General features: G+C 39.5%; 1 protein-coding gene across 1 annotated transcript; it reads right to left on the reverse strand.

The window, feature by feature from the left end:
• Window positions 1-2,007: 2,007 nt before the first annotated feature.
• On the reverse strand, window positions 2,008-11,119 carry LOC147313167 (uncharacterized). Its single transcript, XM_086265133.1, has 3 exons — window positions 10,962-11,119; window positions 6,913-7,104; window positions 2,008-6,824 (listed from the first exon to the last, which is right to left on the reverse strand). Exons 1-3 carry the CDS (start codon window positions 10,962-10,964, stop codon window positions 6,564-6,566), a joined length of 456 nt encoding a protein of 151 aa, XP_086121259.1. The 5' UTR covers window positions 10,965-11,119; the 3' UTR covers window positions 2,008-6,563.
• Window positions 11,120-12,141: the final 1,022 nt, after the last annotated feature.

Below are 12,141 nucleotides of genomic sequence, written 5' to 3' on the forward strand. Positions count from 1 at the left end.
CCCTAAATGACTCTTCCTGAGGTACTAGCCCCCAGTTTGGATACTTTTAAATTAAGCTACAAACATCCCTTTTTAGCAAAGTTTATCATCAACATTGGATCAAGTGACCCTGATCTGAACACAGCAAGCCATGCTGTCATGCTCTTTATAGAAAGAAGAAGCTTTCTCCTGACACACCACACTAGGTCAGTCTTTTTCTAGCTGTGCTGTCATGAGCGTTAACCTTTCAGCCTACAGTGTCTGAGACGGGGTTCACCTGGTTTGTGCGATTGCACGGGAATTAACCCTTTTGAGTGGGACCCTTTGTTTGGGGCTGCTCACAGGATCTAAAACAGCTGACAGTTTTCATATTTCATATTTCTGGGATTTTTTTCCTAGCATTGTAAAATCAAATTTATTTCAGGGACATTTAAACTTTCACCACATTGGCCTTGAAAACAGCACAGTCAGCCACTATGGATGTCCTTTTCTCCTCTTTATCTGTTAGTATTGTTAGAAATAACAGGCATAAAATGACAATTTCAAGCTAGCAGCAATTCAACCAACATCCCATTAGACAGAGCTACACAGGTCTGAGGAAGGGCACTTGAGCTGCAGTGCTCCCATAAACTGCATCAAATGATTTGATTATTTGTTTATACCAGCGTTTGGGCCCATTCTGCTCACGCTGATTGTGCCCGTTTATCTTATTAAAGCTGTGGAAGAGCCCATGTTTCCTGAAAAGGACAAAGAACCAACCTTTATTTTTAGTTTGATTTGTAATAAACGAATGATTTTCTTTCTTTTTTTTGTGAAGAAAAAATTACCAGTAGTACGTTGTAAAGGCTCTGGTTCTTTTGTTTGCCTGGTCAGCTGTGGAAAAACCTTCATACATGCTCACAGATGGATAGTAGGTGATAGTAACAAAGCCAGAGACAGTTTGTTACTCCTACAAAAACAGCATTTAACGCAACACTGAGTAAAGTATCACAAAAACGGTAAAGGACACTTAGGCCAAAATGTCATTTACCTAACTTACTTTTCTAGTTATTCTAAATATTCTTAACTATTAAAACATTTTTCAGTATCCTGCTCTGTTTGCACACTATGACCTGGGTTTGCCACTTATCTGTACTTCAGTTATAATAACTGTACAGTACTGTTTTGGTAACTTGTCCATGATGTAAGTATGTAAAAAGTTTGTGTGTTTCTGTTCTTTGTCCTGTGTTCTGTTCTGTTTGTATTTGTATTTTTTTGCTGCTGTTACAACTACATTTCCCAGTTGGACAATTAAAGGATTATTCTATTCTATTCTACTTTTCCTGCATTGTGGATCAGTTTGTTGAGCCTGTTGGCCTCTCTGTCACTGATGCTGCCCACCACCCAGTGGACAACAGGAAAGCAAATGGCACAAATAGAAGATCTCCACACACTGAAGGATCTGAGCTTTATGTTCTGCCCTAACAAATGTCTTGTCATGTCTTCTAACCTTTAAGCAGCCGATTTGTGTCATTTCATTTGTTTTGTACCAAATAGGTTGGTAGGATTTAGCCCTAAAGCCGTATATCTGGAGAGCAGGCTAGACTGCAGTTCCTCTAATGGAAACATTAAATGTGTTTAAATATCACCGAACTGGACTTTTCAGTTGTGTTTGTGCTGTTGGAGCCTTTCGGAGTATTTTAAAGGAGCGTTCTGACAAATAATATGGCTTCGTTTGCAGGTCATTAAAAGAACAAACAACAACAATTAAAAAAAGCTGGGACCAAAATGCTAGCAATGACACCAACAATATCAGTGGGTGACATCACAGGCATTTTTTATATTGTTTTTTTCAACTGTCTGGTTTTCCACAGGAGTGCCACCAAACAAATAAAAACACAAGAACAGTTTCACTGGGTTGTCCACAATGTTTCGTGCACTACATTATCAGTACAGAAAAAATAACTTTATGACATTATTTATTATTATTAACCTTTATTTTACCAGGAAAAGTCCCATTGAGATTAAAAACCTCTTTTTCAAGGGAGTCCTGGCCAAGAGGCGACAACATGTTAAAATTACAAAGTTACATACATGTTATAAGTAACAATTACATTTTAAAAAACATTTTACTCTGGCTCTCTCAATTAAAGTCTTGGTCACAAATATTAAATGAACATATATGTCAGTGATGAGCTTGTTTCTTCACCAGCTAAGAGTGGCTAAGCCATAGAAAGTGGGTCCTGTTACATACATGCCATCCATGAATTACGTACATGCTATGCTTCAATTTAACCCAAGAGCAGGTAAAAAACACTCAAACTGAAAGAATGTGATAAAATATACGCCCCTGACTTGAGATGATCACTCTCAAGAGTCAAAGCCTTGCGGACTCTGGCTCCATAACTGCGTCTGCTCAGCTTTGTGGACTTCTCAGTGTTTTGTTGAAAAGCAGACTTTATAACAGTGAAGCTGGAAAACTGAAGCCACTTCCCAGAGTGAGGCGTCTGACAGTAGGTCTTACTTGGTTCATGCTGTAAATGGTTCTGACTGAAGATTCTCTTGAAGAGCGCACCTACTGCAACCTGCGTCTCATCTTGACTCGTGCTGCCTCCTGGTGGTGAAAGTCTGCAACAGCACCGTTTTATGCCCCAAAACTCTAAGGCCTAAGAGCTCTCAGGTTCAAATCCTGAGGAGGATTTGGCGTTATTGATTTGGTTTTTCATTAATAAGCTGCCTGGATGTGACTGAAGCCTGTCTGATCAAGTTTAAAGACCGCAGAGAGAAAAGGGCATGAACTGCAGTTATCATCATCAAAGAGTCCTCAGAGCCTACCACTCACTCACATGGGCTTATTTTGCTGTGTGAACAGTTTTAGTGTCAGGATGGGGAATTGAACAAAAGAAACTTACACTGAAACTAATGAAAACTTAAGTAAAATTGAACATTTTAAAACAGGAAAAACTCAACTGAAATGAAAACACAAATGATTCAGAGAGTTTGTTGCATGTTTAATAATGTCCAAGTACATCCATCCAAAGTCATCCTGTGAGCTTTGATAAGGCTGAACAGCGTCCAGGTTGAAAACAACAGCTATGTCTGTACTTTAGCATCGGAAGAGCTAAACACTCAGATATTAGATCCAAATTCTTCTAATATTTTCTAAAAAATGTATCAGTCTGAACTAGTCCTCCATCCTTGCTTTTTTCCTCTTTCAATTTTTATTTCTGCTTTGCTTTTATCAGACTTCATCCAGCAAAAGGTCTGAACTGCATCTCTCCATCTCGAGAACACTTCAGTACTAATTGTATTGTTACGTGCAGGACTGTAATTGAGTTTTCCTTGCACTGTTTTCTTGACACTTTTAGTTTTGTGCTCTTCTTTTACCTCTTCAGAAAACCTTTCTCATTTGGATACACTGTTTTTGACTTTCTGAGCCACAAAAATATGAAAAACAGCAAAACATTTGTACATTGGAAACACACTAGCAACTTGTGTCAGCTTCCCTTAGCGGTGACAGCAGCAGCTCGGATGTTTTGATCTGTGTGTGGGATTTGTCCAGCCCTCCGCCTCATGCTGTGACATTCAAACAGAGCTGCGTGTCATTAGCCTGGAAGATCTTTGACTGCCACATAAAAGCCGAAAGCCGGCTGATCAGCACCAGCTTCCCGGGGAGGGGGATGTCTGCTTGTGCCATAGGCCTGCGACCGCCACCACGGTTTCTCTTGTTTCCTCAAACAGGAGTCTGTTTTGCAGCCGACTTACAAATGACCAGGGTTGGTCTCGTTAGAAGTGAGGCGAAGAGGGGGCGGCTTAACAACACCAGAGTCCCCTGTTTTTATTGGGCTCATTACTGATGGATAACACAAGTAGAGGGACAAAAGGCATCAGGGAGGAGAATCCTCTAATGAGAAAAAGAGAGCAGATACTATCATCTGCATTGCTTTTCATCTGTACAAGGAGATTCACCTGAGTAGAGCGGGGTGTGTGTGTGTGACTAGTTACCTGAGGTAGTTTTACTATCAGTCTATTCTTTCCACCAGCTACCAAACATGTTTGCTTTTACAAAAGGATTGTGAATCATGTTAAGCCAGGCGGTCTTTAAAACGGAAATTCTAAACAGCAATCATCTGAACACATTCTGTAAACTTTAGGAGAATACTGCCCAGACACAAGGTCTAAAGACAAAAGCCATCAAAAAACAAATCAGTAGATTAAAATCTGGCAGCATTCCCCAAATTCCCTGAAAGGAAGGACCAAAAAGCTCTCCAGAGAGTGATCCGTACAGCAGAACGCTGCTGCAGGATTGCTCTCCCCCCGCTTCAGGACACCTACACCAGGAGATGCCGGACTAGAGCAGCGCAGATACTGAAGGACCCGTCCCATCCAGGCAACAAACTGTTCCAACTTCTGCAATCTGGTAGAAGGTTCCGCATCTTCCGGGCAAGGACAGAGAGACTCAAGAGGAGCTTCTATCCCCAAGCCATCCGTGCCCTAAACACACACACCCGCCCTCTTACATCATCTATAATTGACTGAGACAGGACTCTCTTCCAAACACTCTAAACCAAGGCACAATGTACATTTCAAATTCCTTTAATTTTAAATATGTTTATATTGTCTATCCTGTAAAATAGTCAGATGTCTATTCATATTAATGTACAGAATTCACCTGCTTGCTGCTACTACTTCACATTCACCCAATGTGTGTGTGTGTGTGTGTGTATATATATATATATATATATGTTCTTCCTCTACACCCCCCCTCCCCAATTTTTTTGCACATGTTGAGGAGCGTGTCAGGCTACATTTCACTGTGTGTTATACTTGTATAACTATGCATGTGACAAATAAAGAACCTTGAACCTTGAAGCCTGAAGTGGGATTTATATTCCCATGCTGATGTCAATTTCTGTATCAAAAAGAGAGATTTGTGTGGGAATTCTGCCAATGCAGACACTATAGAAACAAACTGCATGCTGACAGTGAAGCAACAGTTTACCACAGAGTTCAGGAAGCACAGACAGAGGCCACAGTGGACAGTTTGGACTGTGTTTAACACTTGACTTCCCTTCAGTTGATGAACTTCTTCCAATAATCAAACTTCTGTCTTCTCCACAGCTGGAGCTCAGATAAGGAACCAACCACAGTTCAAACAGAGTAGCCTATCCTGCTGGCTGTTCCATGCATCTTCAACACCCCCTCCTAATGAATAGTTATATATGTATAGGGATTGTTGCACCTTTATCTTTTACATTGACTTCACTCAAGCTCTACAGGTGCAACCCATTCAATACTATGAATTCATAAAATAACAGTGTTGAAATGCTCGTGTTTGTGTGTTTTTAAAAGGTCAGCATGGGGACACATCGAGCCGCAGTGTGGGCACAAACACAGCAACCTGAACTCTGAAGCCATCTCTCGGTCAAGCAAGAGACTCACAGTAGAAAGTAATTGGTGCCTCACAGCAGGATGCCAGACACAAACATTAATAAACAACAACTCTTACTTCTAAACTTGTTAGTCGGCGACATTTTAAAGAAGAACAGCAACATATCTCTGTGTGGACGCACAGCGAGGGTACGTGAGAGCGAATAAAACAACGCTGGTGATGTTTAATCACCTCTGCCACATTAAGATGTGATTTCAAGCAACGAAAGAACGGATGGAGATCAAAAAGTGATATTTTAAATCCAGAACATCTGCTTTGCACGCCTGCATCGCCTTCTCATTTGTCAGGAAGGAAAACAAAGCTGCTTTAGTTGGATGTGTTAAACGGCCCCCTGCCCCCCTTGGGGGCGGGGGCACAGGGGCAGACCACCAACGCTTTTTTGGCCACCATGCTGCGCTGACGCGGACAAACAAAAGCACAAAGCTGCAGCGGGGACCCTTTGTAGCTCGACTTTAATGTGCCCCGCCTCTTTCTCCTGGAAGCGGAGCAGCTACTGTAAAGACTGCAGAGCACAAGCGTGCAGGAGAAATGATCGCTCCTCTGTCCCGACGCTAACCAAACTGCTAGGGTTTGCATTTTTTTTAAATTATTTGAGCACAAAACAAACAATGGTGCTCTTTCAACAAAGTCATCTCATTGCATCTTTGCAGTAATTTAACAGTCAGTATTTATTGAGACTATTTCTGCTAGATTTGGAAGAAAGTTTAGTTAATGTCACATTCTTCTAGTTCAACATGAAGCTTTGACTGAGTTTCTCAGCACAGTGTTAATCTCAGAGTTAGCTTCAAGGATAGCTCATGATGAAGCTTCACCAGTCCCACAGTTTTGCTTTGTGGACAATGAAAAGCCTACGTAAGACCTGTCTTGATGTATGCTCAATCATCCAGGTAAGTAAATTATCTGGACATCCGGATGAATAGAATCAACTTTTGGGATTTACATAAAAGCACATGATGTAAGTCCGATGTGTCATGTGTTGGGTACAGACAGATTCTTGAGGGACGATTGTTGTGTGGAGCTGATCGATGTTCTGTTAGCTGCCCTGCAGGTGTAAATGCTGCGGCTCAAATATTGCTGATAAGTTTTTAATTAATCTCTCAGCTTCACAGACTAGATATTAAATGTAAAGATGAACGATTCCTGTAATTTTCATTCAGGCTGACTGGTTGGTCTGTGGTCGTGGTTGAACCACGAGCTCGGGGAAACCCGTTTGCTCATCCATCTCTCTGGTGAACTCCAGGTCTACCGCTTCACCAATGACCACCTCAGCTGTGGTGAACACCTCCAGATCTCCCAGCACATGACCTCCCACTGTCTTGCCCTCGAAGTCTGAGAGGCTGATGTGAATGTGGGCGTCTGGGTTAAGAGTGCCCACCAGGGAGACGATCTCAAAGGGCCCACTGAGGTGCACCACCTGAAGGAAAAGTTTAAAAGCTGACATCATGACGAGCCCACGTGTCTCAGAGCTCTATAAATACAACCCAACACGCTGCCTCGACTACCTCGTTTGTTTTTGTTGCCGTGGCATTCGCCAGCCGCAGCGTCGCCTTGGTGAGGCTGCCAACACACGTGACTATGAACGGCGCTCGGAGACGCTTCACCTCCACGAAAGCCTGCAGAGTTCCCAGCAGCTCCTGACCCGGGCGGACCCTGATCGCATGGACCTGGAGGGCCGATCCTGCTCCTGCTGAACTCTGGGAGATAAAGACAGAATTATTTCTGTGGTTTTCATCTTCCTTCATTTAAAAAAAAGGGGAATTAATTTATTAGGTCTTTTCTCATGTCCTGTTTTATTTATGTTCTACAACTCAAACTTCAAATAAATGAATAAAAAATTGATTAAAAAACAACAACAACAACAGAATTGTGCGTTATTCCAGAGTGGACAAAAATATCTCTTTTGTTGGTCTGTGTGTGTGTGTGTGTGTGTGTGTGGTCCATTCAGATCTTTAACAGGATCAGTGTGCTTATCCAAACACCAGGCTGACCTCTGACCTCTGCGGGGGTGAAAGAGGGCGTCACGTGCAGCCAACATTAATGGAGCAGCTTTACAAAGAGCCTTTTTTAAGAAAACAGGCAGAGGAGGTGGAGCACACATCACATTACTTTACGTTTATTTACCCGACATGTTGACGAGCCAGACAGCGAACAAGCAGCCGTCTCGAGTTTTAACGGAAGGTCGGATTTGATTTTGTTTTAAGAGCAGGAGAAACTCCAGTTTGAGGACAAGCTGCTGTAAAATGTTGAAGCCACTCAGTCAACTGAAATGTCAGTATTTATGTGTGGAGTGACAGCAGCTTTACATTTTATAGTATTTATTTTAGCCTTTTCAACATTTATCATGCTACTCTTATTAGCAGACTACAAAACTGGGTCTGCATCACTGGCACTGCTCTCAAATGGTTTTCTTCATACTTCTCAAACAGATATTTCAGAATTCATATGAATCGATGTATATTGTCATCTGCACCTCTCGTATGTGGAGAGGCCTCAATCCATCCACCAGTTCTGTTTCTTTATAAATGTTGCACATGTACATTCATGAAAACAGAACAACATCACTTAGAAACAAATATGCGATTAAAAAGACAAAACAAATCATGAGTAAAATGTCAGGTATATGCATGTTTGGTTTTTTTTAAATGCACATTTTCCTAAAGCTAACCTTTGTTGTCTCAGTGTCTCTGTGGCGTCTCTTTCAGGGGAAGGAAAACGTTCTTATCAACTGTCATTAGATTGTTAAATGTATACACGTGAATCACTTTTCCACTTATTTTCTGCCTTTTCAATTTTAGTTAAACTTTTTTCATTACGTTTTGGAGCATCATCGTCCACTTGATGCTCTAAAGCTGAGTCAAGCCCCACAAACTCCCATGTTAAAATGTCCAACTTTACAGTAGCAATAAACACGTTTACAGCACGCTATAAAATTCTACTTTGGCCTCTGTGGATGGTTTCCTCCTTCACAAAATTTTTATGGGAGGTTTTCTTTTTTAATAACTCATCAATCAGAATACTGCTTAAGGATTTTGGAAGTTAAGGGCATGGCTAGAATGGGTTAGATTTGAACCTTACAAAAACCCTACCAGTTCAATGGTAACCTGGTGGTTGATAAAAGGTTAAAGTCCAGCAGGGAGTTGCTGTATCGCAGTTTACAGATAGACTATTACATATCTGTTGACTTTTAATCAAGCGTGTGCTGAAACTTATTAATTACATATTTTATCTTAAGTAAACAATGGCTGACTTATTAGTAATAACATTTTTCCACATATTTGTGCAGCACTTTATCTGGTTATTTGTGCTTTATAAATAAACTTGAGTTTCGTGGGCATAAATACATTTTGAACAAAACAAAGATGTGATATGTTGCTAAATATAATGTTGATGCACTGATCCGTTTACCCCAGAAAGAAAACACTAAATATTCAGATAACTCGTGTCCAGTATCTCCACACACACACACACACACACACACACACACACACACACACACACACACACACACACACACACAAGAGATTTAACCCCAGTTGTTTCAGAATACAAAAATAAGTAAAAACTAAGATAAATCCACCCTGAAAGAAGAGTAGAAATCATGCTCTGACTGTAAATGTAAAAATTAATTACAATGTGGCGTTCAAACTATGGTCTTGGCTTGCCCATGTGTCCTGTCCCTGAACACAAATCTGCAGATTAAAAACACTCTAATAAACTGCTTTCAAACTGTTATGTGTATTTATCTGAATAACCTTTCACTCTTGTTTTTTTCCTCTGTTTTGAATTTTAACAAAATGTTTTAGTTTTTTTTTTTTTACTGAAAAATCTAATTTTTACGTGACGCTCCAAAACTGAGCCAATCCCAGCCTCCCATGTTCAAATGTCCAACATTACAGTAGCAATAAACATGTTTACAGCCTGATATAAATTCTACTTTGGCCTCTATGAAAAGTCTCCTTCACACACTTTTTACTGGAAGTTTATTTATTTATTTTTATTCGAATAATGGCAAGGCTTAAAGTTCACCTGTCTCACTAATCGTATCACTGAACTGGACTTTTCCACCATGTTTGTGGTTTTTGTGCCTTTTTAAAACAAATTTAATGAAACTGTCTGAAATTGGAGTTTTTATTACTTAGAACCTATGAACATGTGTGCTGCACAAACACAGCTGATAACTTACCAAATGGTAAATTAGCTAGGGTGTAGCTGATAATTTAACACTCAACCATCTCACATTACTTCAGTCACCTCTGGCTCACAAACGACTGTGGGTGACTGACGTCACGGTGGCTTCTTCCATTTTGATGTAAAGTCGGTAAAACTTTGGCATCACTTTATATGTGGTTTTGCAGCAGAGATCAATGACAGGATCTTTACATGTGGTAAGCAGTTAAAAAACAAAACAAAAAAAACAGACCCTGTACGCAGACTTAATATTTTATGGTTTCAAGTTGCCGGTCCTAAATTTGGAATCACTAATGTCAGCGGTGTGACATCTATGACAGGGGTAAGAAACATACCAGTGATTCACAGGTTGTGATTTTCCTCTCACACACATTACTCTAACTTCTGGGTAACATTTGGTTTTAAAACTTTAGTTCTCAGAAGGCTACAAAGCAGAACTGGCCTCAGCAGCGTGCTGATAAACTGATTCTGGCACAGGAGAGGAAAGCCTCACAGAAACGAGGAAACTTCTTCCATTCACAGAAACAAAAGCAAAAAGCTAATTCTACCCGTAGTCAGATTTAGAGCTGAACAGCTGCCTCTTTTAGAACAATTTAAAACAATTTTTTAAATAAATGTTATAAAATTCTTAAAATAAAAACACAATAAAAACAAATGAAATGACTATTATAGTAATGTCCTACTACTTACTTAAATTGTATTTATATAGCACCAAATCAAAAGAATAATTGCCTCAAGGCGATTTATAGTGAGTATGATCCTTTATATACATTAATTTTACATTTGTTTGAAATGGTGACAATGTTGAGCGACGCACTCACATTTGCTGCAATTTTGCAAGCCGCTTTGCAACACACCGCCATCCCAGCATCTCCATTCGTGCAGGTAGACAGAAAAATCTTTTGACTACAGTGGTCTTGACTGAACTCATATCTTTTCTAGGAGTACCAAACAGCCAGGAGAGCCAGCAGTCATAAAGCCAGGTTATAAATATCATCAAATACCTTGATAATAGTGAGGCAGAGTATGTTCTGATAACGTTTCACTTGGTTGTTCACAAACAAAAAAAGACCAACAGGGTCTGGTTTTTATACCTTAGGACTATGACTGTGGCTGGCAGAGCTCATCAGAGGGTCATGAGAAGTTTTTAGGCTGAGCTGAATGTCTGCAGCTGCTGTGTGAGCCACAAAATAACGTAGACAAGTATCTTTTCTTTTACAAAATAAGGAGCTGGTGTAATTTTGTTTTTAACTTTATATTTTTGGAGGAAGACAGAAACAAACCTGTCGGGGACATTTAAAGAAATTCACATGTATCTGCAGTTTTAAAAGGAACCAAAGGTGATGAAGTAGAAGAAACTTACCATTCTGCACTGCGCTGAGGATCCTGAGGGACTAAAGTTCAGGTAAACACTTAAAGCCACACACACGCAGGGCCATTACGCTGTGGACTGAACTGAGCATGCTCAGCAGCCAGAGAAACCTTCCAAACGTCTCACTTCCTGCTGAGTGTGGAGTTAGGGTTTTATTTTTCTTGTCTTTGACCGCCACCTGCTGGAGAATATGAAGCTCTGCATGGTGAAAATAATGACGGTGATGCAAATGAAATGAGAGAAGCTAAAAGAACAAAAATAAACAGATAAATAAATGCACACAATAAAAGAGAAACCCCAATTCTGAACTCAAAATATAAGATATAAGCTATGCAATGCTTAACGAATTTATTACGAGGTCTATGCCAAAACTTTCCTAAGTTGTATTTAAATTGTAAAAAGTATTGGTAAGTACCAAAAAAGATTTTATATTTCTCTAATGGTTAATTCACCAGTACGCAAAAGCTCTGCAATCGAAATTGCATTTTTAATGCTCAAATATAATTATCTTTGTTATCTATGGATTTTCAAATTTACTGTTTAACAAAAAGGCAGAAAAAAATAAAACACATTATTATTTATTTCATTAAGATGCCAGATTACATTTAATTACTTGAATTCCTAATGAGAAAACCAGTTTTAGTGGTTGGATGTTAGGTTTCTGAGACTGTGGCTCAAATATGGGTATAAAAACATGATTTCAATTTTTCATTTACCTAATAAATGACACATGGTTTGTTTTGGGGGAGTGCTTGTTTTAAAAATGCTTTTGACAGATCTGTAAAATATTTGTAAAGCTGTCTTTTAATGACAGGTGGTCTAATAAATGTGTTTTGCACTGAATTAAAAAGTCCCAGCACTAATAGTGTCATTTTCTTGATGGAGAAACAAAATCCAGCGTTGGCCATCCTGATAAACATGCATATGCAGAATAACTTAATTATTAAACTATTATTAAATTTAAAATTAAAAAGCAGACCAGAAAAACATCATCACCTGTGTGTGATTGTAACTAAAAAAAACCCCATCAGGTTTTAAAAATAAAATAAAATCCACATATTCATATTTCTGTAATTACTCTGACTGTTTTTATTTTTCCACTGTCTCGTTATCAGCCTGTCCACATTAATACACCTGAATCAGAGTCATGGCTATTTATACATCTTGAGTG

This window comes from Aulonocara sp. 'chitande type north' Nkhata Bay, linkage group LG15, assembly GCF_057382095.1.
Source record: "Aulonocara sp. 'chitande type north' Nkhata Bay isolate Kocher_YH1m ecotype deep benthic linkage group LG15, A_spYH_male_GT1.1, whole genome shotgun sequence".
In the NCBI taxonomy this organism is placed as follows: Eukaryota; Metazoa; Chordata; class Actinopteri; order Cichliformes; family Cichlidae; genus Aulonocara; species Aulonocara sp. 'chitande type north' Nkhata Bay.

Excerpts from the sequence above, each read along its gene's own strand:
- LOC147313167 (XM_086265133.1), bottom strand. Across the intron at positions 6,825-6,912 it reads CGGCAACAAAAACAAACGAG|GTGGTGCACCTCAGTGGGCC; the intron begins GTAGTCGAGGCA and ends CTTTTCCTTCAG.